This window comes from Alligator mississippiensis, chromosome 16 (genome assembly GCF_030867095.1).
Source record: "Alligator mississippiensis isolate rAllMis1 chromosome 16, rAllMis1, whole genome shotgun sequence".
NCBI lineage: Eukaryota > Metazoa > Chordata > Crocodylia > Alligatoridae > Alligator > Alligator mississippiensis.
Window position 1 is genome coordinate 16,153,239 of NC_081839.1, and position 25,087 is coordinate 16,178,325.

Below are 25,087 nucleotides of genomic sequence, written 5' to 3' on the forward strand. Positions count from 1 at the left end.
AGGGTTCAAATGCCGAGGTTCCTGGCTAGAGGGTCTTGCCCTTCTGCTCAGGAGGAGCAAGACCCTCTAGCCAGGGAGCAAGAAGTTTTGGGGCAGGAATGTTCTGCCGCATTGGGGCAAGAAGGAATTCCCCGGTCAGTCTGGTTTGGACTGGCGGGGTTCTTGCCTTCCTCTGTAGCAGGGGCACGGCCTCTGCCTGGCATCTCTCCAGTGTATATTAACAACCTTTGCAGCAGCAGGATGTCGGCTGCTGCGGTTCCCCTGCTTGCTCTGTGGCAGGTTCAGGTGCGATGTCTGGTGCTGTGTTGGGGGTGACTGTGTGGTTTTGCTAAGAGGTTGGACAATTGGTTTGTCTGGGTTGGTGTGGGTAGGCCTGATCCTGCCTCCATCAGAGGGTTGGACTAGATGACCTCAAAAGGTCCCTTCCAGCCCCACTTCTTTATGACTCCTATGATTGCTCTATGAAACTGGAGGCTGGCAACCAGGGCGGGACCTGGCTGCATATTCAACCCCAGCTGTGCTCCCAGTCCCTCCACAGCCCCACACTGCAGGGGCCTGGTTGGATGCAGGTGGGTGTTAAATGGGAGCAAGAAGCTCACTCCGGGTTCTGATCCAAACCCACACGGTCAAGAAAGGCCCCAAGCTGGACTTCTGCTCCAGGAGGAATTTTTGGAGCAATCAGAGGGGAAGCAAAGGAAACAGTCCCACTGGGACTGGGGTAGGTGGGCCTGAGACCCAAGAAACATGGGGCTGCGTCCTGGCAGCAGGAGTTGCTCAGAGCAGGATGGCATGTTGGGGGCAGGTGGCAGCAAGAGCAATCACAACCTGCTCAGAGATATGCCCAGGGTTGGGGGCGGCGGGGCAGTAGGTGTATGCCTGGAGGGCTCTAGGGCTCCTTTCTGTCCCACTCCCAGGGGAAACAGGCGGTAGAGGCTGCACACCTCTCACCGGGGAGCCTGTCTGCCTCCAACCTGTGTCAGAGGAGAGGAAAACTCCAGGTTTTCAGGGGAATGCCCCCTCCCACCCTCCTCCTGGGGCAGACAGGTCTGGCCTGACCCAGAGGCAGGACCCCCAGTCCAGCAGCTATCTGGGCATCCTGGTAAGACATATTTACATTCGATCTACTGGGCCTCAGTCTCTGCCCACTGCCAGCCAAACTACACAGGCCCATGCCGTTGCAAACCCTTGCCATCAATTAAATCACTGGCCTCATTCCACCGAGGTGGCCGCTCTTCTCTAAGGGGTTGGAGGAATGATGTGCTGGGGGAGTGGGTCAGACACTGCAGGCTGTCTCCAAGGGAGGTATTTGCTCAAGGGTTTATTGGTGAGTCTCAGGGGCACTGTTCAGAACCTGCCAGGTCTTGGCACAGACATGGGAACAGGCAAAGCAGCCACGCTGGGTAACCCGTCCCTGGCTGCTACTTCTATTGGGAACAGCCCCGGGCCATCAGCCCTGTCCCTACCCCTAGCTGCCCATGAGGAAGTGGCTACTAGCCTCTAGCTTGCTGGTCCTTATGCCTGACCCAGGGGAAGGTGCCTCTAGTCCCCCTGGCTGCACCAGGGGTGGGGATGCTGCTGTCATCACTTTGCTCTATGCTACTACAAAAGCTTGGAGGGACCCACTGACAGCTACTGGGCATGGCTGGGAGCGGAGTCAGCGTCCCCCATCCTCCTGCTGGAAGGGAGCCGGAGACGCTGGCTCTGCTGCTTGGCTGTCCTCCCCAGGCAGTGTTGTGTCCTCAGGGCAGGTGCCCCCGGTGCTGGGAGCCCCGTCCTGGTGCACCATCACCTTGACAGGCGAGGCCTCCCCAGAGCCAGGCGCATCCTGGTTGAACTTGTGGAGGGTGTCACGGACTCTGCGGATGTAGCCGTGCAGCATGCTGGCCGCGGCTGGGGGGCTGGCGGGGGTGCGGCTGGCAGCCAGCCCATTCTTCAGGTGCTCCACCTCTGTATGCAGGTGTAGCATGGACTTGTTCAGCTCCGTGATGCGGTTCCCCAGGTCTGTCAGTAAGGGAGAGGTGCGGGGACCCTGGTTACCCACAGCTTCATCTCAGTGCATGGGCCAAGTGCAGCCTGGGGCATCTCCCCCGCCATCACACCCAGGGCAGGTCTGGCATCAGCTCTAGCCACATCAGCCTGGAGTTACCCTGTTGGCTCCAACAGCACGGCTCTTGCTTTGCCCAGCTGCAGCTGGCAGCTGTGAGAGAGGAGCACACTGGGCCCACCTTCCCATGCCATCGACCCCAGGGCAACACGAGCCTGGATGAGAAGCAGGGAGCTCCATCTCTGCCATATCACACCCCTCTGCTATCCCTGAACTGAGTTATCAACACACAGCCTAGTGCAGCCTCTGCCACCTGAGCTAAAGGAGCAATTCCAAGTAGCAGCAGTAGAAGGTTGTTACCCTCTGGTGAACCAGTTGCTACAAGAGGACCTAGTACATGCTCCCTGCCTTGAGACCTGTATTGGGAGGTCCCAACCAGGCACTCCCTGCTCTGTGGGGCAGATGGCGGCAGGGGATGGGTTACCTTTCCTCCTGCTCTCTTCAAACTCCCGCCTGGCCGTGTCGATGTAGCGCTGCACCAAGGCCTTGAGCACCTGCAGCCTGTAGGAGCCACGGCTCTCTCGCTGCAGGATGGTGTCGTCCAGGGCTGAGGTAGCCTGGGGTGAGGAAGGGGAAGAGGAATTACACGGGTACCAGGGAACGGTGCTGCTTACCATTCATCCAGCCTCGCAGAACAGCCTCGCAGCCAACGTGGCTTCTACCAACGGCCACACGGCCAATGCAGCTTCTACCAGCCGCTGTGTTGTGTGGGACACTTACAATGGTGGGGATCGAGGGACAGTCCTGCTGCTTCTTGGCTTTGCAGCAGCAAATGAACTGGAAGATGCCCCTAGGGAAGACAGGAGAACGTGGGTTACAAGGGGCCAGGCGGAAGCAGAGCTAGCCCTGCAAAATCCACGCTGGAGCCCACAGCCAGGTCCAAACCCTTCCAACATCTGGGCCTGCTTCCTGGTATTGGCCCACTGGAAAGATGAGCCCATTTCATGGCACTGGGAGCCAAACAGCTCCAGAATTCAGGGGGATTGTCTCCCATGTTGTATGCCAGCTCTCTGCAGTGCACCAGTGGCTTTATCCCTGAATTCACTCAATATATTACCTTATCAAGGCAAAGAGCAAGGAGTGATTTGAGTGCAATGGAGAGGTGTCTCCAGGGACAGAAAAAGATGCCAGAGGCCAGGAAATTCTTTAATCCACTAAGAAACAGGCAGAAAGAGAGCCAGTGGCTGGATGTCAAACCAGGCAAATTCAAATGAGAAATAAAGGCGCCCATTTGTAAGGAACCAAGCCCCAGGGCATCCCTTCACATCCCCCGGTCCATGCTGGCTGCCTCTCTCCTGTCTGGCAGTCTTGCTTTAGCCAGACACAAGATACCAGGCTCAGTATGGAGGGACTCTTGCGAAATGCAATGGCTGGCGTGGTGGAGAACGTCAGGCCTGGTGATCTAATGAGCCCTCTGGGCCTTGAAGTCTGTGAGCTGGCTCCCCGTGAAGGCCTGACCAGTGGGAACACACTGCTTCCCCTTCCCTCTCTCCAGAACCTCTCTCTGCTCCAGAGACCTCATCAAGCAATGGAAATTTCTGTCTGAACAACTCGTGTTTACTATTTTCAGAAAGTCTCTTTTCTTGCAAGTCGTGGCAAAGATTTGTAGAGATGTTCAGACTGTCAAACTAAAGAGAAAGACAGAAATGCTAATTATCTTCAGGGTGGGGTCTTTTAAAATTTCCATTGAAGTTTTCTGCTTATTTTTCCTTTTGTCCCCAAATGGGGTGCAGGTGGGGGGAGAAAAAGGGAAAATTCAGTATTTTCAAACTGATTTTTGTTTTGTTTTCTGGCTTTCATTTGTTGAACCAAAATCTGAAAACTTCTAACCCTTCCCTCCCAAACCTTTCCTGTCATTTGGAAGAAAACAGATTAGTGCCATATTATTCACATCTCACACTCACCTTTTTGCTGAAAAATTACCCACTGAAAATTGGGGGGTGTTTTAAATAAAAAAAACAAACTGTTTCTGAATAGTTTGGATAAAAGCCAATGGTTTTTTGCTCTTCCTTCTGCCTTCCCAGAACAAGGTGCATAACTTTTTTGGGAGGGTGTGTGGTATGCGAATAAACATGGCATTTTTTCTTTGGAAAGCCCCTGAGGGCTCTCCTTGCAAAGCCTCTCTCCCTGCAGCACAGAGAAAAAAGTCTGGTGGATAGACAGTGTGGTAATTCAGCCATGGGATGAAGAGCCAGTAGCTCTGGGTTCAGTTGTCAGTGATGGCTGTGTGGACCTTGGGCAAGTCCTTCCCTCCTTGTGCATCTCAGCTCCTGTCTGCAAAACGGGGCCTTGCTGGTCTCTGTCTCCCAGGGGGTGGGTGAGCTGATAGAGGTGTCTCATGCCCTGAGACAGGTGAGGGCCCTGGCATTACCTGACCATGTAGAAGAGGGACTTGGGGGTTGGAATGATGTTGAAGGGCACAGGCAGTGTCAGGCCCTCCCGGAAGTAGGACAGGTAGAGCTTGGAGCAGGCAAACTTCCACTCCACGTCGGCATCGTCCTGCAACACAAGCCGGCGGGAGCAGCTCAGAGCCATGGGGTCATGCAAGCCTTGCAGGGCACATGCAGGAGTTCACCAGCTGGCCTACGCTCACCCCTTCCCTGGGTCACTGAGCATGGCCCTGGCATTGGGCAGCCTGTCCTGCCTTGCATGCTGGTAGTATATGAGGAGAGTAGCATGGGGCGTGGTGGCAGGTGGCGGTCACTGGGACATGAGCAGGGCAGGGGGAATCCACCCTGGAAAAGGAGGAGGCAGACACAGGGGTCCTGACCCCATTCGCAGGGTGCTGATTTCTCTTCAGTGCAAATGCTGGATTGGCAAGGCTAGGTCTGCCAGGTGCCCACCTGGCATAAACCTCCAAGGGATCCTTGTCTGAGGGGAGCCAGTGACTGTTCCCCACCGTGCCGGAGGGGTTTAACTTAGAGATAGGACCAGCAGGGCCAAAGGACGGGGGTCTGCCCCGGGCAGAGGTGTGGTATCTGGGCCCCCTGGGTTTCACCCTGACTGATCCCAAGTGCCCCTGTGACAGAGAAATGCAGCTGGCTCTGGGGTGGCATATACTGGTTGTCTGTACTATGCACAGCATGGATTCTGTTTGGAGGGGTGAGTGGGGTGAAACAGCTTCCTTGTCAAAGGACTAGGCTGGGGCTTCTACCAGCTTTGCCCCATCCTCTCAGGGGGGCTCACTCCCAGCTGGTCCCCTCCCCCAGCATGGGCCGGGCTCCCAACAGGGCTGAGCTCGATCTTCTGGAAGGAGTTGGTGATCATAGCGATGAGCATGTTGAGGAGGACAATGACCACAACAATGGTGAAGATGCCGTAAAGCGCCCGGCCCACAAACTGGGCCACGAGGAACCAGGGCATGTCCACCACACGGTGTTCTTCCATGCAGAACATGGTCCAGAACAGGAACGGGAACGTCTCGTTGAAGCTGCCGCAGAGCGGGTAGTGGGTTACCAGTTGGATGTGAACTCAGAGCGGCCTGATCCGGCTCGGAGCTACAATAGGCACAGGACCATCGACCACCGCGAGTCTGGGGCCCCGCAGAGCCTTGCCCACACCCGCACATCTAGTCTACTGGGAAGACCCTTCCAACCCCAACCCTCCCACCTGACTCTGAGAGGATCCCCCCCTCTCTACTGGAAGGACACCCTGCTGGGGGAAAGCCCTGGCGCTCTGGAGTTTAGCCATACATCCTCTCATTTCCTATCTAAACTGATCCGTGACCGGGTTGTGCCCGTGTGCTCCTGGGCCAGCGGTGTGCATTGCCTTGGAGAGCTCTCCTCCCTTCCCTGGTGCTTGCTCCCAGGAAGATTTATAGGCAGGAGTCCTCTCCCCACCCAGCCACCAAGGAAACCGAGCCCAGCTCTCACGACAGGCTCTCCCTCCCTCTCACCACCCAGCAGCACCTCCCTGCCCCTGCTGTGGTCCGACTCCAGCTTCCTTAACCACGGGTGACTAGCTCCATACACGTTACACCAGCCGTGGCCACAGAAGGACCTGGTGCAACGGCACTAACGCTGCCCTCTCTCTGCTGGACATGCCTGCGACTGTGCTGGCCTTTCCCTTTCCTTTCTGCATTTCCCAGGCCCTGTGCCCTGCCCTGTGGCTCCAATCAGTGGAGAACTGTCCGCCCCTCCCCACCAGACCCTGGGTGCAGAGGCAGGGCTGGGGATGGCCGTACTTGCCCAGCCGCTCGGACTCCTGGTAGTGCACGTAGATGTTGTTGAGCCCACACAGGAAAGCAGTGAGGATGATCATCAGGATGAACATGAACCTGCAAGGGGAAGCCAGGGAAAGGCGTCAGAGGGCAGGGAGCCCTGGGCTGGGCAGGCTGCAATGCAAAGGGCTTTCATTTCTCGGTCCCCCAGTGGGAATCCAGCTGAGACTGAGCACTGGAGGCTGCATTGCTTCCCTGTGCAGGGGGCCATGCCACTGGGCAGTCGGGCTCCAGCTGGACAATGCTGCCTGCAGGCAGGGAGCAGCCTGTACCATGTGTTTGTCTAGCATCTAGCACCAGGAGGGTGCCCTCTCCAGGCCCTCTGTGACTTTATTGAGGCCTGCATCCCATGCCCATCCCTGCAGTCTGAGCACACATGTTCAGGGGCTGAAGCACCCGTGGCGGGGGCGAGGGGGCTGGCTCACTGACTTCAACAAAAATTGGGGGTGCTGGACACCTGACTGGCTCGGGCCCTGATCAGCTGTGCCCCAGCACCTCCATGCCTGCCAACTCCTGCCAACTCAGGCTAGCCAGGATAGTGAGGGGCCTCAGACCCTGGGCCTCAGGGCAGGGCGGTCAGTCCCTACCGGATCATGTCATCGATCATCTTCCCAATGCAGATCTGCAGGGTCCCCAGTGACTCCTGGGCTGGCAGGATATAAGCCAGACGGGTGAAGCTCAGCATGCTGGTCACTGCAAAAAGCACCTCTGCAACAAACTGGGGGTCCTCGGCATGCCACTCATGGTGCCCTAGGCACAGTGGGGGCAGGTGAAAGGGGTCAGCAGACTGCCTGTCCCACGCTGAGCAGAGAAGCCCTCACAGGGGGCTTTGACAGGGGTAGCAATGCAGCAGCGTAGCCAGAGCCACGGCCTGGGTCTTGTCCCCAACTCCCTGGCCTGTCCCTTCCCCTCCTTGTGCCCTGGGTCTATAACCTTTGACCTTTATAAGGGTCTTTGGCAAGGTGGGGGGTTGCCTTTGTTGGTAGTTGGGACAGGATCTGACCCTGTGGCTGCAACACCAGAGCACTGGCCATCCCAATGCTCAGCTCTGGGCTGTTACAGGTGCTCTGGGTTTCATGCCCTGTTATTTGGGAGAGGGTGTGGGGGGAACTCGTGGGGCAGCACGCAGGGGCTGGGCTCGCTGGCCGAGGGGGCTGCTCCTGCATTCCCGTCTTGCACTTTTCCCGCAGAGCTAAGAGCTTTTATCACGACTGCTGTTACTGCAGCGCCGCAGCTGCCCTCTGCTTAGCGCTGAAGTAGCTGCTCTCTCAGGCTCATCCCCAGGATGAGGATTGCTGAGATTTGTCTTAACACACTGCCAGCATCCTCTCCTGCTCCTGGGCATTCCTGGGGAGATTCACGGCTGGATACACGGGCTTGCCCTGACGCCTCGTGGCAGGCAGGGGCAATGCTGTGGCTCAGTAGGATACACAAGCTCTCAGCATTTTGCTATAGTAGGATCATTGCACATCACTGAAAAATGTCCCTGCAATCGCATCACCAGCCTACACAACCTGGCAATGGGGGCTCAGGGCAGGGAACAGACTGAGCCCGGGATATCTTGGCTCCCATCTTCCCATATAACCTGCAGGAAGGGATGGTCGGGAGTGTTTTGGGGGGACCATGAAGCCCACTGGGGCATGAGAGGGGAGGGAGGGAGATGAGAGGTCATCTGTGCTAGAAAATCTCTCTGAACACGGGTTGTAGGAATGTGGGACAGATGGGGACTTTGGGGTCCTTCGGTCTCCCCAAAAGAGGCAGAAGTACCGAGGGAACAGGGTGCCCCATGGGGCTGGGTAATGAGAGAGTCTGTAGATGTGAGCCCAGGCCTGGCTGGGAGTCATCAGAGTCACTGCCCCTGGGAATGAGTTTGCTGGGTCTCAGCCCCGTTCTTGCACAGGAAGCACTGTCTGGCTTGTACTCGCTGGCCTCTGTGTTGGCAAGAGTGAAGTGACTGGAGGCAGCTGCCGTCCCAGACCAGGGGGCCTGCTGGACAGGGTGGGGGTGGCATGTCCCCCAGGGGGAGAGGCTGGAGCCCCAGCAGCAGCAGTATGGGAGCTCACCAGCTTTGGTGAAGTAGTAGCACTCGGGCGAGGAGGGGGCGTCCCAGCAGTGGTACTGGCCCGTCACGGAGACCAGCACCCGCAGCACGAAGGAGGCCAGGTACATGCTGAGCGTGACGATGTCCAGGAAGTTCCACCAGTCGAGCAGGTAGCTGCGCAGCCCTTCGATCCACACCTCCTTGCACTCGTACCAGAAGAAGCCTGGCGGGGTGAGGGGATGGGCAGGAGCAAGGGGTCTCTTGTTTCTGGCATCTCTCCAGGGAGGGAATTCAGGCTCTGGCTAGGGCTGGGCTCAGGTCCCCCACCTATAACATGGGGGCCATGATCCAGCCTTCCTCTGGTGGGAGTCTGCCTGGGCTGGAAACTCCTTGGGACAGAGACTGCTTCTGACTAGGGGCTTGTATAGCATCCAGTGGGGGCCTGGGGGATACGTAGAGGCACAGGACTGGCAGGGACCAGCTGTGTGAGCGAGCCTAGCCCCTGCTGGGGCAGAGACCCCAGCCCATGATCTACCATGGAGGCCTCCCTATGGCCACAACAACGCCCTTTCCAGCAGGCTCAGAAACAAAATCATTGCCACCCGGGCAGGGAGCATCCACCAGGTCCAGTGTTGGTCCTCACTGGAGGTCTCCGACCCTATTAACTCATCTCACCGGACTCTAGAGGAGTGAGCAGCTCCCCTTGGAGATAATTAATTACTGGCTCCCTGCTTAAAAAGGGACGTCAGCCACCCAAGGCTGAGGAAAGGCAGGTCGTCAAAACCATGTGAAAAAGGGGAGGCGAGGGCTTGCACTGCTGTGATTTAACTGTAATGTTTGTCCACTCCTACCCCAGTTTAAGTGGGTGAAGGTACTGGAACTGTTAGACCAATATGGGAATGGACAGATGGAACAGTTATATCGGTGCATCTTATACCGGTATAATTTACTGCTGGTCTATCACATCGTTGCACAGCTGACAGCCGGATGGCTCCCACTGACAGCCAAGGATGGGCAGAGCCCTGCAGCCCTCAGCACCTCTCAGCACCACTGCAGAGCCAACCACGCCCCAATCCAGCTCCTGACACCCGTGGGGCCTGGCTGCGTTGGGCTCCAAGACACACAACCGCCCGGCAGACTTGTGCGTGGCCTGCTAAGCAGCAGCGCTGACCCCACGCGCCCTAAAGAGGGGCACTGGCCCCATGCACCCTAAGGAGGCATGCCGACGCCATGTGCCCTAAGGAGGCATGCTGACCCCATGCACCCTAAAGAGCAGCACTGACCCCATGCACCCTAATCAGCACGCCCACCCCATGCACCCCAAGGAGTGGTGCCAACCCCATGCACACTAAGCAGCCGTGCCCACCCCATGCACCGGAAGGAGCAGCGCCGAGCCCATGCACCCAAGGAGCCAGGACCAGGCAGCACGAGCCCGTCCCTCTCTCCCCTGCCTGCGCTGCTGGCGCTCCTGCCCGGTGGGCAGCCGGGGCAGCTGCAGCAGGTACCCCAGGTCAGTGCTTCCCGCCCGCTGCCCGCCTGCTAATGTTGTGCTCCCCTGCCTCGATCTTCCTGCTGTGAAATGGGCCCGTCTGCCCAGTGAGGGGGCGGGGCCTGGAGCATGGGCAGGGGGAAGGGGCGGGGTTGCTGGGCCATGGGGATTGGGTGGGGGCGGGGCTTGGTGACCGTTGGGCGCCTGGTGTTGACCATTGGGTGGGGCGGGGGCGGGGCTTGGCGACTGTTGGGCACGGGGCGTTGACCGTTGACCATTGGGCGGGGGCGGGGCTGGAGGCAGAGGGCCGCTGCGCGCGCTGCTGCTGCTGCTGTTGCTGGGGTGGGGCGAGAACTGGGGAATAATTTTGGGGACGGGACAGCGAATGAAAACGAAGGGAGGAGCCAGGCAGGGAAATCAGCTTACAAAGACTACTGAATTGAGATCCGGATATCAGGCCTCTTGTACCTCCTGGATTAGTCGTCTGCAGCAAACTGCAGAGTGACTGCACAAGAGGGAAGGACACTGCCCAGTCAGTGTCCACTGTTAAAATATTCTGCTTTCCCAGCTTGTGACTCTCACGGTTTCTGAGACTTCGGGTCTCTCTTCCCGAGGCGACGGTGCAGGGACGGTAGAAGCAAGGGGTGGCCAGGCACTCATGCGCTACCGCTCGCCAAGAAAGTGCACGTTGTCGCCCTGAGGTAGCCCAGGGGTCCGGGCTTGGGGCACGCACGTAGGATGCCTGCCATGGATTTGGGAGTGTCTGCAGGCCCGGGCTGAGGAGTCTGGGCAGGAGAGTACTTGCAGGCGGTCGCGCCGCACAGACTTGTACGGTCGAGTCCTGCTCCCTCGACAGGATTCGGAGCCGATTTGACCTGAGAGACCAGCGGTGTATAAACCTTGTCTCGGGTGCGTGGGATTGCTGGACGGGGAGGATTCGTCCCAATCTTGAGCAAACAGTGATTCAGCTCTGTAGTGAAGTCCAAGGGCTCTTGATCAGGACGGTGACTTCTGCACAAATCATTTTTAGATCTGTATAATCTGGAAGGGCATTTCCCCGCTACTACAAAGGCCAGATCCTTTTATGTTCAGACTTTCTTAAAGCTTGTTTTATATTCCTGCTACGTAGAATTTCAAGGTTAAAACTAATTATTTTAAGCATTAAAAAAGACACATCTTTAGTTTTCAACTTTCCCTCTGCAAGAAAATCAAAATCTGTGGTTTTTATTTTGATTCTGAAAAAAGCCAAATTTTGCGTTCTTTAAATCTTTCATAAAACGAAACTTCTGTGGGATGCATAGCTGTACTTAAGGAGAACTGACCTCATTTTCGATGCTGAAGTCAGTGCCTAAGATTGCCTTACAATCCTACAACTATGGAGTAAGATGGTTATGTGGGGTCATATCCCTTCCAAGCACATTTCTATTCTGGATGAGTATCGTTCCATGCTTATACTTGGGACACGTTTGATGTAGCGCGTAATAAGTATTTTCCTTGTGACTGCTCAGAAAACTTTGTAACTCATAGTTTTGCTTATTACGATCAAAATAAAATGAGGTAGAAAGTTTTCTGAGCAGTCAGGCAGTAATGCTTGCTATGATCTAAATGAAACATGTCCTAAGCACCGGAGCCATTGAAGACTGCTGTACGCTGTAGTGTTGTCAGTCCCAGGCCCTGCAGCACAAACAGCTAGTTGTTGGTGCTGGCCTCCTCACCACATCAGAGTCTCCTGACTGTATTATCCCCGGGGCAGTCAGACATTAGCTCAACGCATGTTAGATTGCACCATCTGGAGAACCTCCTTCGTTATTCTGTGATGGCCCTTAGCACGTGTTTTACTGCTTGACATCTCAGACACTAGTGTTTAAAGTGCAGTTAACATGCCCCAAGTATAGTGTATGACAAAGCCCATAGGCTTCATGATTAACTGAACAATAAAAATCACTTTAACATCCCACAACTTTATACCTATGTGGTTACCATGTGTGGGGTCCTGTTTCTTTTATAACTCGAATCGCAGCACTGTAAAATTTTAATGTTAACACATTCTTAATCAAGCTTCTAGATTTGTCTGTTTTGGGGCTCCTTGTCAACTGTGGTGTCTTTTGTAGCCAGGGTTCCAGATAAGAGAAGAAAGATATGCTCTGAACACAGACTGATTGAATATTGCCAATTTTATTTTTGTTTGATGAAAGGTAGGAATTGCTTTGCCCAAAAGTTTTAAAAAAATATTAAATTGTATGTTTTTGTGCCTTGTCTGCTACAGGCGGAGGAGTCCTATTTAATCAAAATAGCAGGAAGTCATCGTATTGTTCATCTACAACAAAACATGCAAGTGCTTTCTTTCAACCTTTCCTTTCTTTTTGTAGAAAGCATAAGTGCGCATGGCAAGTTAGAGAAACGAAAACAAGAAATCTGTCCCAAGTGACTTACAGTTTGTTACCCCAAAGTGGTGACCATTCAGTGTTTAGAAAGACACAGACTTCAGCCTGTCTGTGACCAGGACCTTTTCTGCAATCTAACAGAATTAAGGTACAGCTTCAGTTCCCTCAGTGGTCGCCGCTCAGGTCAGAAAAGAGGCGAAAGACAGATCTACAGCCTGCCCTTTTATTGTTCACACCCCAAAATTCAAAGAATATACACTTTTTTCAGTGCCTATCTAGCTATGTAAAATAGTGCAATATAAATTCTCACCTTTATCAGCTGGGGATATTTGGGGAGCGGAAGTGGGGTAGCAGCTTGCCGACGTGCAGCGTGTCATCTTCATTTGTGGAATTCTCCAATTTTCCTTCCAGCTCACATCCTATATTTACAGGGAGCTTATTTTAATGTTTTAATAAACATTAAAACATTCATTCAGATTTCTTTGTTTCACTGAAACTTTAGCACCTGGAATGACACCAGTCCTCTGGTGGATGGAGAAGATGTCAGTTAGCTGGGATTGATGTCCTTGTGAAGTTACAACTCCGCAGCAGAGGATTTCTTATCTCCTCCTTTGCTATCACTGTTTGCAAACCCCCTGTTTTCTTTTTGCCTTTGTTCATGGGCTTCACTGACCAGGCTGCTTTGTTTCTAAAGTTTATCTAAGACATTTAAAATAAATGCCTCTATTATAGCAAAGCCACTGGTATATTGAGTGCTCTTGGTTCTAACAGTCATTCCTACTAACATTATCAAACTAAAGGTGTGATATATCGCTTTTCAATGATCTGTTGTAAGCCTTCCTTACTATTATGTCATCTTTGTGACTCTTTGCTCTAGTTTTTTCTGGACGTATTAATTGCTTTCTTTCATTGACCAGGCTAGTTGTCATGTCTGCAAAAGTTCACTCCTGCTTAAGCTTCAGTTCTGTAGCTTGGTACAGGCCTCTTGAAAATGGCCCAGACTGGCAACAAGTGATTATACTTTTCCACTGAGCATGCTGTGCTCATTTAACAAGAACACAGTATTCTTGTAATAGGATCCTACCAGGGGTCAGTAGGCTGGATCTGGCCTGTGCAGCAACTGGATCTGGATCTGGCCCACAGAATCCCAGGGCTTTGTTTGTGCCAAGCCTGTGCCTGCACTGGGGCCAGGCAACTTCCAGCTACCCCCTTGCCACTGTTACTTTTGACGCTTTCCCAGACCATAGAAAAGAACATTTTCAGTCTAGTTTTTGAATCTCAGTGAAACAAAAAAATTGAGACTGGAGTGTGCAGTGAAATATGAAAGTTTGCATATGGTACAAAATTATTCTGGGTAATCAGTTCCCAAGCAGATGGCGAGCTGATGTCTGTGGTGTCTATGCTCAAGTTCTTGCTGGTCCAGTCCTGTGCCCCAAGGCTCACGTTGAAGTCCTCATGGGGTGCATCTACCCAAGACGCTTACTGCACATTAGCCTAATAACACTGCGCAGTAGCGCATCACAGCACAAACTATGCTAATCACCTACTGCACCTACTGTGCTATGAGGCTAATGCGCAGTAAGCATCACTAAATAACCGTGCGCTGGCACTACTGCACAGTAACTCCAGGTACTGAGCATTTAGTCAGTACTTTATTAAGCAAGTACTACAATAAATGCACAGTATCTAAGATGTGCACATGGACATATAAACATGCGCGCTGAGGACCAGGCACTCGTGAGGACTCAGGGTGCTGAGGTAGTGGGTTCTTGCTGATCAGCTCTGTGAGTGGGGGTGCCGACCTTAGCCAGGTTCAAGATAGCCCCTGCGTTTGGGCCCAGAGATGGGCCAGGCAGCCAGCACCGCCTCAGCCATTTGCAGGATTTCCATCTGCAGCCCTGGGGAGAACAGGGTTGCCCCATCCTGTCTCTGTGGGGTGGCTGAAGTAGACCCTGTCCCCCGACTCCAGCTGCCACCTGGCTTCAGTTGTGGGGTCATGTAAGTTTTCTGCAGGAATAGTACAGAGTGCACCCCTGTCCAAATGGACCTGAGGAGACCTGTCCTGCAGCCATGGATGCTGAGGCGGTGATGGTGAGGGTCCTCAGGGCTGAGGGTTGCTGGGAGACTCAGTGGGGGCTCATGAGGGACAGTGCCAGTCGCAGGGCCAGCAGCAACTGCATTCTCCTTCTGCAGATGAGACGGTGTTGTGAAAGCGGTGGGCCTGCTGGAAATCTCTGCCATTCTGCCTCCTGGGCCCCTTGCCCTCCCTCCCCAGAGCCTTCCTTCCTGGCACAAGGATCTGGTGATAATCCCCACAGCCATCCTGGTGAGCTGCACCTTGTTTCCAGAGTGCAGCGGGTTCTCCAGACTTGGTCAGGAAATGTCACTGTTTCATCATGGATGCTGCCAGTTTGCTTAATTTTCCTTTCTGTTTTCCCTTCTGTACACGTATGGAGAATTAGAGTAAGTGTCCTGTCTTTAATAATGTGCATTTGCATTTCTAATCCATCAAATGCTTATCTTTGTTTTTAGAGAGTTCATAGCCAAGGACTTCCCAGTTTTTACTTATGATGAGAAGGGAGACCTGATAACTGATAATCCATATATCCAAGTAAGTTTTTGGATGCGTACCTTGTAGGGCACGATACTGAATTGAATTAAGCCATCAGTTTTCAAAAAGGCAATGTAAAAATGTTGGATTTTTGTTTGCAAATTTTTGTATTTTTTGTGGTACAGTTTTGAGCAAACCAAATCCTGGGCTGAAGCTGCACAGTGTAGCCCTAGGTGTGGTAAGTAATCCCGGGGACAGCAACCCTGAGGTGTAAAATACTGAATCTTAATGAAAGGACTAGTCAGATTATGAATGGAGGAAGAACAAAGGTGGCCCAGTTTTAAGGGTGCTAACCAGGGGGTTGAGAGACTGTGGTTCGTGTTTCATTTCCACCACAGGTTTCCCCCATTATATTGGCAAAAACATTTAATCCTTTTTCAGAAGTAGTCCTTAGATGCTGCTCTGTTGAGTTGCAGAGTGCCTCCCTGCGGGCGCCCGGCCCATGGAGTGGAATCCAGAACAGCGATCTAGGCACCTAGGGCCAGATTTTTCTTTCCCCTGCTAGGTATCTACGTATGTAACACACGGTTGTCTTTGCCTTAAGGCTAATCAGGAAAAACAGAAAGAGTGTTCACTTACCTCTTACTTTAGTGTTTTTTCCTGGGCTTTCTGCAGCATGGACTAGGTGGATGCTAGGTGGCCTAATCCATGGCAGTGCCCAGCAGGTGGAAGGAGACCTGGGTCCCTAGTCTCCATAAGCAGTACATGGGGAGAGCTGGATGTCTCAGAACGGTGCTGCCTAGATCCCAGGGGAAAATGCTCAGCCGCAAGTCGTATAGAGTGTAGGACAAACCACCTTTCCCTTATGCCCCCACTCCAAACCCCCACCCCCATGTCCTAGCCAGCCATTGAAGCTGTTTGTTTTCATGGGGGTGGGGGAAGGGGGTTACAAAAAAGACTGAGATTATGGGTAGGCACAAAGGTACTTCTTAGCTGTTTTGAAAAGAACAAAGGCAGCAGCTGTTCAGGAGTGGGCACAGCCTGCAGTGGTGCACACTGGCTGAACTGCCCTGACTGACACTGAATGATGCAGGGTTAACGCTGTAGTGGTTCTGGTGTATTTGTGCAGATGATCAGGCAGATGTAACAGTTTATTTATTAATGCATAAAGTTACATTGCAGAAGTTTATACTGGGACTCTATAAAATTGATCCAGTTGTGCATTGAATTCCCTCCCAAGTCAGTCCAGAATTAAATGATAGTGTACATACGTATAATATACAGGCTTAGGTAGAAATGAAGCCTGGGTAATTTCAACCCAGAAGACTTAGATTTCAGTAAGTGTTCCAAAAAAAAAAGAAAGAAAGAAAAAAAAAGAAAAATGCATAGGCAATCTAACCTGAAAAGTTCCCCAACTAAGACTATTAATATTGGACCTACTTCTCTGCTTTTCTTCAACTGTCTTATCAATATGGAAAGGATTTAAATGTTTCTAAATGTTGGGTATGTCCCCACTTGCCTCCTAGTACAATGACAGGGCTGCCCATGATCGCTTTCTCCCTAAATTGGATGACGTTTGTGATATGTATGTTGAAACAGTGAAAAGGTTAAAAGAAAGAAAAATTAGAAGTTAAAAGGCTCATGGCTATAAATATCTAATATGTTGGGCCAAAAAGGCCCAAAACGGGGAAAGTGGAAATAAGTTTAACCAGGCCTCTTCCTTGATTAAGAGGAGAGAGAAAGAGAAGAAAAAAGGTGCTGATGCTGATGCCATGTGTTTTAACATGTTCTAAGTTAAGGTGAAACCTTCATGCCTTGTTTTGTCTGTGTGCAGATGTTAACCTCCTCCTTTCCGCTGAATCAGAAGCTGAGAACTGTTCCCAAAACATAGAGCTTTTTTCTAAATAAGTAAACTGCTTACGTGTGACAAACGAATGATCAACATCTTTCTGTTTCTCCCCAGGTTGCTTTGCCTGAAACCTGCATCTTTTCTCGCTGTCTAAAGTATAAATACGCTTGTACATTTGTAGAGGTCAGAGTTCCTTTGAGAACTCTCCCTGTGATCACTTGTATAGTTTTAAATAAACCTAGATGGCTCTGCCAAGTCTAATACAACCACAACGCGAAGTTTGATTTCTTCCACACCAGTTAAAGTAGCACCTGATGAACATCCAAGTAGCTAAGAGGGAGCTGCCTGAGTAAAGGACGGGGATGTGGTATATGTGAGGTCCCTTGAAGGGGCCAGCAGTGGGATGACCCAGTCTCTCCCCGTGATGCCCTGCAGGTGCGGTTTGTGCTGGTGGGTAGTTGTAGTTCTCCCTGCAAGCTGTGAGCTTGTGAGTTGCTGAATCCTGTTCCTAATAAAGATCAAGCTGTTTGCCCCCCTGCCGGGTCTCAGCCGAATGGTGACTCGTGGACAGACCCCAAAGGCATGGGGGTCTGAGTGAGTGCCTCATCCCTGGGACCCATGCCATAGAGCAAGCACTATCCTTGGGCCCATCCCTGGCACTTGGGCTCATGTGAGGAGCCATGTGTCCTGTTAGCGATTTGGTTCCCAGCCCCACCCCACCGGGCAGTGATCAGAGGGGGCTACTGTTTAACCGGGACCCCCTGCACCAGGGCGCTCACTGCTGTGACCCTCCAGCCAGGGCGGTCACTGCTTGGGCCACACGGACAAGGACAGACAATGCGCCCAAAGAGTTCAGGGGATCAGGTCATCTGGGGCGGGAGCACCCCCAGGCCAGGCCAGGCCAGGCCAAAGGTGCCCACAGCCCCCGCACTCACCACCTTGCCCGGGTGGGGGGGAGACCCCTGGTTGCCATGGAAACAGAGCTGTTGTACTCAGCGACATCACAATGCCCAGCCTCACTCTCAGGTACCGGCTCCTCCCACTGCTCTCCCGCCCTTCACCCGCGCCACTTGCCCTTCTGCGTCCTTGTGCCTCATCTCTGTTGGTTAGTTAGTTCCTTACTTTAGCAGTTTGTTGGGTAGTTTGTTAGTTCTTTAGGTAGTTTCTCAGTTCGTTAACCAGTTAGATTGTTAGTTTGTTAGCTAGGTAGTTTCTTAGTTCGTTAGGTAGGTAGTTTGTTAGTTGATAGGTTGTTTGTTAGTTCGTTAGATAGTTCAATAGTTAGATAGTTATTTCATTAGTTCGTTAGTTAGTTGTTTGTTTGTTTCTGAGTTAGATTAGTAGTTCCTTAGGCATTAGTTAGGTAATTAGGTTTAGTCCATCCTCCTATCCGGGCGTCGGAGGCGAGCACCACTTGCAGACATGAGTGCCCTTTCTCACTCAGCCGTGGGGGCGGCCCTGGGGACACGGCACGGGTCCGTCCTGGGGACTTTTGGGAGATGTGACAAGGTGTGAGCAGGGGCTGAGGTTGGGCAAGGGCCCAGCACTCGGCCCCGTGCCTCGTCCCTGCTCTCGGCAGTCCGGCTCCTCTTTCCCTCCTTCAGCTCAGGGCCGTGTTTCTTTGCAGATGCTGCAGCGGGAGAAGCTGCCCGCCTTGTGCCTGCACTCCAGCAACCTGGGTGAGACCTGGGCACGTGCCCCGCCATGGGAGCAAGAAGGGCTGGGCAGCACGAGAGTCCACAGGGCTGTGTGGCTTCCCCTCCCGGCAGGGTTTGGCTGGCAGGCTAAGCCCACGCTGTCCATGGTGCAATCTGGACAGCCCCCGCCCTGTGCCACCCCCACCAAACTGTCACCCCCTGCTCTTCACCAGCAAGTTCCCTGGGGAAGGGGAACGGGACTGGCCCCCATGGGCTCCTCACGCTGGGCCAGGTCCTGGCCCTGCAGCACCTGCCCATGCCCCAGCCCTGGGAGCCTTCCTCCTGGCAATGGCCCTGCTGCCCTCTGCTCCCTTGCAAGGTGGCGCTCATACAGGCTCTGGGATCCCCATCCTAAAAGTGGTGCTCTGTGCCACCCAGCCTGACACTCAGCCCTCATGTCCTCTCAGCACCAGATGCCAGCCTGGGCACAGACGGATGGGCCAAAAGTAAACTGCCCCCCATTAAAGAGTCCCCATCTGTCCCCTCCGTTGGACAAGTGCAGGAGAGGAGGGACCCTGCACCCGGTGAGTTTGGGACTGGCATGAGCGGTGGAGGGACTCGCGTGGTTGCATGGGGAGGGGACAAGGTCCTGCTCCCCGGACGGACTCCCACCCGACCCCCGTGGAGGAAGGCCCTGCCCATGTGGCACGCAGGACTCCTGGTAGGTGAGGGGCCAGATGTGGCTGCAGCCTGCCGCTGCCGGGAGTCTTTCCCCTGCCCAGGGAGTGGGACAGGCAGCTGTGAGGGTGGGGGTCTCTCCCCAGGTGCCCCGTGCCCCTCCCAGCCCCATGCAGCACATGGGACCCTGGGGGAAAGTCTATGTTTCCCACCAACTCCAGGGGCCCTCCAAGACTAAGGTAGGGTCGTGGACTCATCCCCCAATCGCAGGGACAGTCCTTCCTGAATACAAGTGTCTGGGGGTACCTGGGGCTGGGAGGTGGGGACTCACCTGGGACAGGGGGTAACAACCAACCCCTGGGATCCCCGGGCCCAGCTCTAGGAGCTCTGCCCGGCCCCAGGGGGCCACCAACCCTGCATCACGGGGAGATGGGCCCTTGCTGCCCAAGGGAGCCCATCGCCCCAGACGCTCTTTCTTTCTCCAGGAGGACAAACCCTGCGGCGAGTACCACCAGCAGCAGGTGAACGGGTCCAAGCAGGGCTGGGGGCTGTGAGGAGACCAAGTGCGCTGATGGATGCACGGAGGTGTGGACCAGAGGGACAAGCCTGTGGCTGGGCTGTGGGATGGAGGGTGAAGGCAGGGCCAGAGGGACAGATGGGGCAAGAGGTGGCTCCATGCGCAGACAGACGGGCAGTGGCGTGAGGCCTCTTTAACCCACACGGTCCTGTTTCCTGCAGCTGGAGCTGAAGGCACTCAGGGCCCGCCTGGCTCAACAGGAGCAGGACGCAGCAGTCTTCCTGTCCCAGTAGGTGTGGGGCTGGGGGGCACCGGGCTGTTCCTGGGGTGCGGCGCAGGGCTTGGGGCTGAAGCCAAGGGACCATCCCTGCTTCTGTGCGAGTCTTTCCTTTGGGAAGGGCTGTTTTGTGGGATGGCGCCATCAGTCTCCCTGAGCCCACAAATGTGCTTGTCCCCACAGTGCTCGGCAAAGGGAAGAGCAGCTCCTGGTGACTTGGGGGGGTGGGGGCAAGGCCAGCAGTGGTATGGGGCAGGGGAGGGAGCAGGCTGAGGCCGAGCTTGGCTGGTTGGGTATATCCCAGAGGACATGAAAGCGGGAAACAGAGTCCTGGCACCTTGCGTGTGGGGACAGGTGGGGCTGACGGGTGCCTTGGGAGGTGCCGCTGTTGGGTGCCCGATATGCTCGGTGCAGCCGTGGGCATGGTCTGATGGGCTGGGGTGATTGTGGTGCAGACTCAAGTGGAGGAGCTGCAACAGGAGAATCGCACCCTGGTGCTGGCCCTCCAGGCACACAGGGAGCAGGGCCAGGCTCTGGAGGACAGCCCCACAGAGGTGAGTTGCTCTGCATGCCCCTGCCCAGGGAGAGGGGGAATGTGTGTGGCCCTGTGTGTGCCCAGGGCAAGGCTGTGTCCTGCTGTGCCAGGCCCTGCACTCGAGGGGCTGGGTGCTGCCCCGGCTCTATTGGTGGAGGGCATGTGTGTGCGGTGCTGGGCACTATGTGAGCCTTGTGGGTGTCACACTGTGGGACCGGTGGGGTGACAGGTCTGGGTCTGTGCTGCGAGGACCTCCCCTGCTTCGTGGCTGGCTGTCCCCTCCCCCATACTCTGCCAGGTTGCCAGCACTGTACCAGGGGCTTGCATTTTCTCCTCACTGCCACTGTTTTTTCATTTGCAACAGCCTCCTGTGGAGGGGGTCGTGGAGGAGTGCCCGCCCGTTACCATGCGGGCCAGCACTCAGGCAGAGGGCCCCTGCCAGGAGCACGCTGGTACCCAGACCAGGGCCCTCTGCCTGGCTGATGCGGGCTGCCAGGGGGAACCCCTGGCAAGGACAGCAGCGAGCGCACAAACAGAGGCTCGCCGCTGTCCTAAAGGACTGGGGCACAGGGAGAGGTTTGATGCTTTTTATACTGCTAGTGTGTGGGGGTGCTGGGGGTGTCACGTGCAGCATTCCCGCTGCAGGGCAGGCTGGCGGGCTGGGAGCAGGGGTGTTTGCAGGTCAGGGAGTTCTTCGTCAAAGGACCTGTTGGGTTTGAATTCAGTCCATGATCCATCTCTGACCAGTTGCTTCTTGTGCAATCAGGCGGAAACGCCCCTCCCAGGGGGTTGAGGCCGGGACGCAGACAAGTGCTCCCCCCACTGTGGAAGCCAGCACCCAGGCAGAGGGTCCCCAAAATCAGGATGCCTCCACACAGACAAGGACCGTCTGCCTGGTAGATGTGGGCTGTGACCCCCTGCCCCTGTGGACCAAAGCCTTGCAGGGTCCAAAGACGACAAGACAGGGGGAAAGGTATGATGATGTTCCCAGTTTTTTGGGGGGTTTTCTAAAGAAATGTTTCATGCTCCAAAACAAATCAGGCAGCTCCGTGAGTCAGTCCAGAGCCATAAGTGGCGCTACAGCCGGCAAACATGATGCTTTCGCTAGCGTTAGGTTGTGAGCGTGGGATCAGTAGGGGAGCTGAAGGAGGGCTGGAGCCAAGAGCCCATTCCTGGTCCTGGGGAGGGTCTCGCAGGTTGGGAGAAGGACGGGGTGGGGGCCAGGAGCCCAGGAAGGGAAGAGGTGAGTGAAGGGGTATGACTAGTGTGTCTTCAGTAAGTGCCTTGCCCGCAAGTCCCTCCTAGCGCCCTGAGTGTCTAGGTGGGGCAGGGCTGGGACAGGGGCGCTGCAGGCCTGGGCTCTGTGTGCTGGGAGCCGTCCCTGTTGTATATGTCCAGACGGCAGCCAGGAACCAGACCTAGGCGCAGGCAGCACAGCGGGAGGAAGGGAGTTGGATCTGGCAGGACACCCAGGGCCGATCCCTGGTACAAAGGCAGTGATGGAGAGAGGGGAGGCCTGGGCATGGGGTGGTGGCAGTGGCCGGAGCCTGGGGGCTTGGGGTGAATGGGAGGTGACCAGTGTCTCTGCCTCCCACCTGCAGGGCTGACACTGTGGCAGAGGGGAGGAGGAGAAGGTCGGGGGCAGCAAGGAGGTGAGTTTCCCCCCTGCACCCCACCCAGACCCAGGCCTGAGGGGCTGCCCCTCCACCAGCCCACATGATGATTGGGGGGCCCCCGCCTCCAGGCCGCTCAGGATGACCCATGCCACCTCTCTGCCAGGGCCCTAGTGCCCTGCATGGACCAGCTATCTCCTGGGTTGGCCCCTCATTGCCCACCTCTGGGCCTCAGGACCCTGTTGCCAGGGGTTCATCCCGGGAATCAGAGCTTCTGGCCCAGGCCAGGCCTGCTGGGACAGAAAGCCCCACTGAGCCATGTGTGAGAGCCACGTCCTGCTCCCTGCTGGGGAGACGCTCCTTTACCCCGTAGTTGTTCCCGGGGGCGAGCAGAAGGACACCACACTGAGCGTCCCCTGACTCTGCCCTTCTCCTGCAGGTTCCAGCTCGCCTGGCTGCTCCTGTGCTGCTTCACTCTGAGGAGGTGAAGCCCTGCACTCCTCCCCTCCCCTTCCACCCCCGTCATCCCCTCCCTTCCTCCTCCCCTACCCAAACTGCAAGGATGGGTCCACGGGATGAACAGTGGAGCCTCACCCATTGGCTAAGGGCTTGGCTGCAACGGGTGAAAAGTGGGCTTGCAGATGGAGGCACCCCCGCGAGCTTCTACTGGGACACTGTCAACTTCTTAGATGCTCTCCTCCCAGCCAGGAGGGATCTGGTGGTTTTCCCCAAGGCCAGCATGCCCAGGGAAGCAGTTCACTCCCATCTTGCTTCTGCAGCATCGTTGCCTTACTTGGCTGGCCAGTATGAGCCATTTAACTTCCATTACCTGTTGAGCTGTGAAGTTGAACATGAAAGGCAGAAGCAGAATGCTTGGGGTCTCAAGTCTCACCAGACACCTAAGAGAGAAGAAAAGACAAGATTGTCATGCCGACGTGTCACCAGGGGTAATGACAAGACCCAGGTCAGTCTGAACCTTACAGCCGGCTAAACTTTTCTGTCTGGTAAAGGATCCAATTTTGTGTCTGGTAACGTACGTTTTATTCAGGGAGAAACTGTTTGAAGCATCTTCATCCAACAGCACATCGGGCTTGTAGTTAATTAGCTAAGGCGGTGTGGGGGAGGAGGTCTGGCTGACTGAATGAATGCGCGTGTGTGTGTGTATTTAGAAAGATGAGCCACTGACCAGGTCTGAGATTACGGTTGGGTTCAGCCGCCCCAATTCTGCCTGACAGGGCAGTTTTGAAAGCAAGGCGGCCCAACTGGAACCTCGTGACCCAGTGGACAGGGCTTCCCAGTGATTTGGTCTTTTTCTATCTGGCTATTGAATGAATGTGCATGTGTGTGTATTTAGAAAAATGAGCCACTGACCAGGTCTGGGACTAAGGCTGGGTCTAGCCGCCCCGATTCTGCCTACAAAGGTAGCATCGAAAGCAAGGGGCCCAGCTGGAACCTCGTGACCCAGTGGACAGGCCGTCTGAGTGATTCTGTCTTTTCCAAACCCCTTGTCCCAGTAGCTTCTGCCGAGAGCAGGAGTGAAAGGATCCCTCTTGTGTTTCCCTCCCCATTTCCATTTTATGAGCCGGTGTCGGGTCAGAAGCCTTTTGTCTGGGCGGTGAAAAACTGCGGGGCAAGGCACTGAGCGACCCAGACATCCTAAATAAGCCTCTCCTACGTCTCCCTGTGTGACTGAAAATGGGAACAAGTCAGTCTAAACAAGTTCCCGTACCCCCTAAGGGGACTCTGGCGTACTTCATGTACACACACTATTCTCCCGAGGCTTGTAAGTACCTGGCTAAGTGGAACTGGTATACTAGGGATGATCCCGTGAAGCATTTTCCACAGGAAGGAACATGTGATCAGTATAAAATAGTGCACTTAAGAGGGGCTTTAGAGTCCCGTGGATCCAAAACACCACAAAACCAGTGGGACACGTACTTCTATTGCTATGATGAAATGTCCAAAAGGCAGACAGAATCTCAAACTAGAAGTCTAAAAGACTCTCAAGAAAAATTAAAACAGCAGTTAAAAGCTGTTCGGGAGAAATTGGCTGCTCCCCCAAATTACATGCCGGCCACTGCTCCAATGTATCCAGCACTGCCCGGGGCGCCCCCATCGCGGGAGCCAGCAGAGGATATCCTTGAGCTTTGTTCGAACCCTGCTCTCCTGGGACTCCCACATCAGCAACAACCGGTTCAACATCAGGCTGCAGCCCAGGTCCAAGAAGCCTTACCTCAACCACCAGATGTTCCCTGTCACAACCTCAAAGCAGGAGATTGGGTCTACGTAAAGGTCTATCAACAGAAAAACGCACTTCAACCCAGGTGGAAGGCACCTTTCCAGGTACTTCTGACCACTAATTTTGCTGTTCGTTGCCAAGGTCACCAAACATGGACTCACGCCTCGCACTGCAAGAAGGTATCACCTCCATTGGACCCCGAAGCAGCTGAATTCCAACCCAGGTTGGGACCTTTCCCTGAGGTCAAGGACAAAGACCCTCAGGACCTCACTCAGGCAAGTGAGGAGCATCAGGGTGCAAGTGCTAGTATCCTCTCCCCTGAACCCAGCACCTCAGCCCAGCCGGATTCATCAGTTGAAGAACAAAGATATCATCTCCGGCCTCGAAGAAAGTAAATGCTCCCACTCGGAAGATCACCACCTCGATCAAGACCAAGAGCCGACGTTCTCAGTCCTTTAGGTAACCTGAGCCCAGAGGACGAAGAAAGACTTTGGCTGCCATCCTGGGTTTGGCTGGTAATCTTCTTTTTCTTACTGGTGCTGGTTATGTTTGTTATTGAAATTCTTTGTCCATTCCTGTCTCTAAAAATGGCACTGATATCCTGATACATCACACCTGGGTATCTCAGTATCACCCAAGGGGGGTGGGAGAAAAATTTGTACTTGCAGATCTCCCTTACGGTGGCTCAAGCTGGAAATAAAAGTGACTGCTGGATATGCTTTCGCAGCCCAGCGCACCTACACTAAGGAATCCCAATGATCGGAGTGCCAATATCCCTCCAGGAATGGGGAAAAATTAACGGCGGCTTCCTTAGACACTACTCGTTAGCTGCCCATCAATCCACTCCTAAGGAAAGGAGGGCTGTCCCTGCTAACTGGATAATCTCCCCAAGAGTAGAGGCGCCTTTCTGTTACAGATCCAACAACACCGGAGCTTATAATAAAGCCACACCTG

The 25,087-nt window shown here is 54.4% G+C and overlaps 1 protein-coding gene and 1 long non-coding RNA gene across 2 annotated transcripts; one reads left to right on the forward strand and one right to left on the reverse strand.

The window, feature by feature from the left end:
• Positions 1-1,654: 1,654 nt before the first annotated feature.
• Positions 1,655-9,294, reverse strand: LOC132246612 (short transient receptor potential channel 2 homolog). Its single transcript, XM_059719942.1, has 9 exons — positions 9,216-9,294; positions 8,387-8,587; positions 6,911-7,073; positions 6,288-6,380; positions 5,333-5,534; positions 4,476-4,603; positions 2,825-2,894; positions 2,529-2,661; positions 1,655-2,001 (listed from the first exon to the last, which is right to left on the reverse strand). Exons 1-9 carry the CDS (start codon positions 9,292-9,294, stop codon positions 1,655-1,657), a joined length of 1,416 nt encoding a protein of 471 aa, XP_059575925.1.
• A 4,489-nt stretch (positions 9,295-13,783) lies between these two features.
• On the forward strand, positions 13,784-16,903 carry LOC132246537 (uncharacterized). Its single transcript, XR_009457874.1, has 2 exons — positions 13,784-14,848; positions 16,752-16,903. It is a non-coding gene; the product is annotated as an uncharacterized LOC132246537 (long non-coding RNA).
• The last annotated feature ends 8,184 nt before the right edge of the window (positions 16,904-25,087 follow it).

Coding starts and splice junctions, on each gene's coding strand:
- LOC132246612 (XM_059719942.1), bottom strand. CDS start 9,294: ATGCACCGATATAACTGTTCCATCTGTCCATTCCCATATTGGTCTAAC. Junction 8,588..9,215: donor CTTCACCCACTTAAACTGGG/GTAGGAGTGGAC, acceptor TCACCCCGCCAG/GCTTCTTCTGGTACGAGTGC. Junction 4,604..5,332: donor AGAAGATCGAGCTCAGCCCT/GTTGGGAGCCCG, acceptor CTTGTGTTGCAG/GACGATGCCGACGTGGAGTG.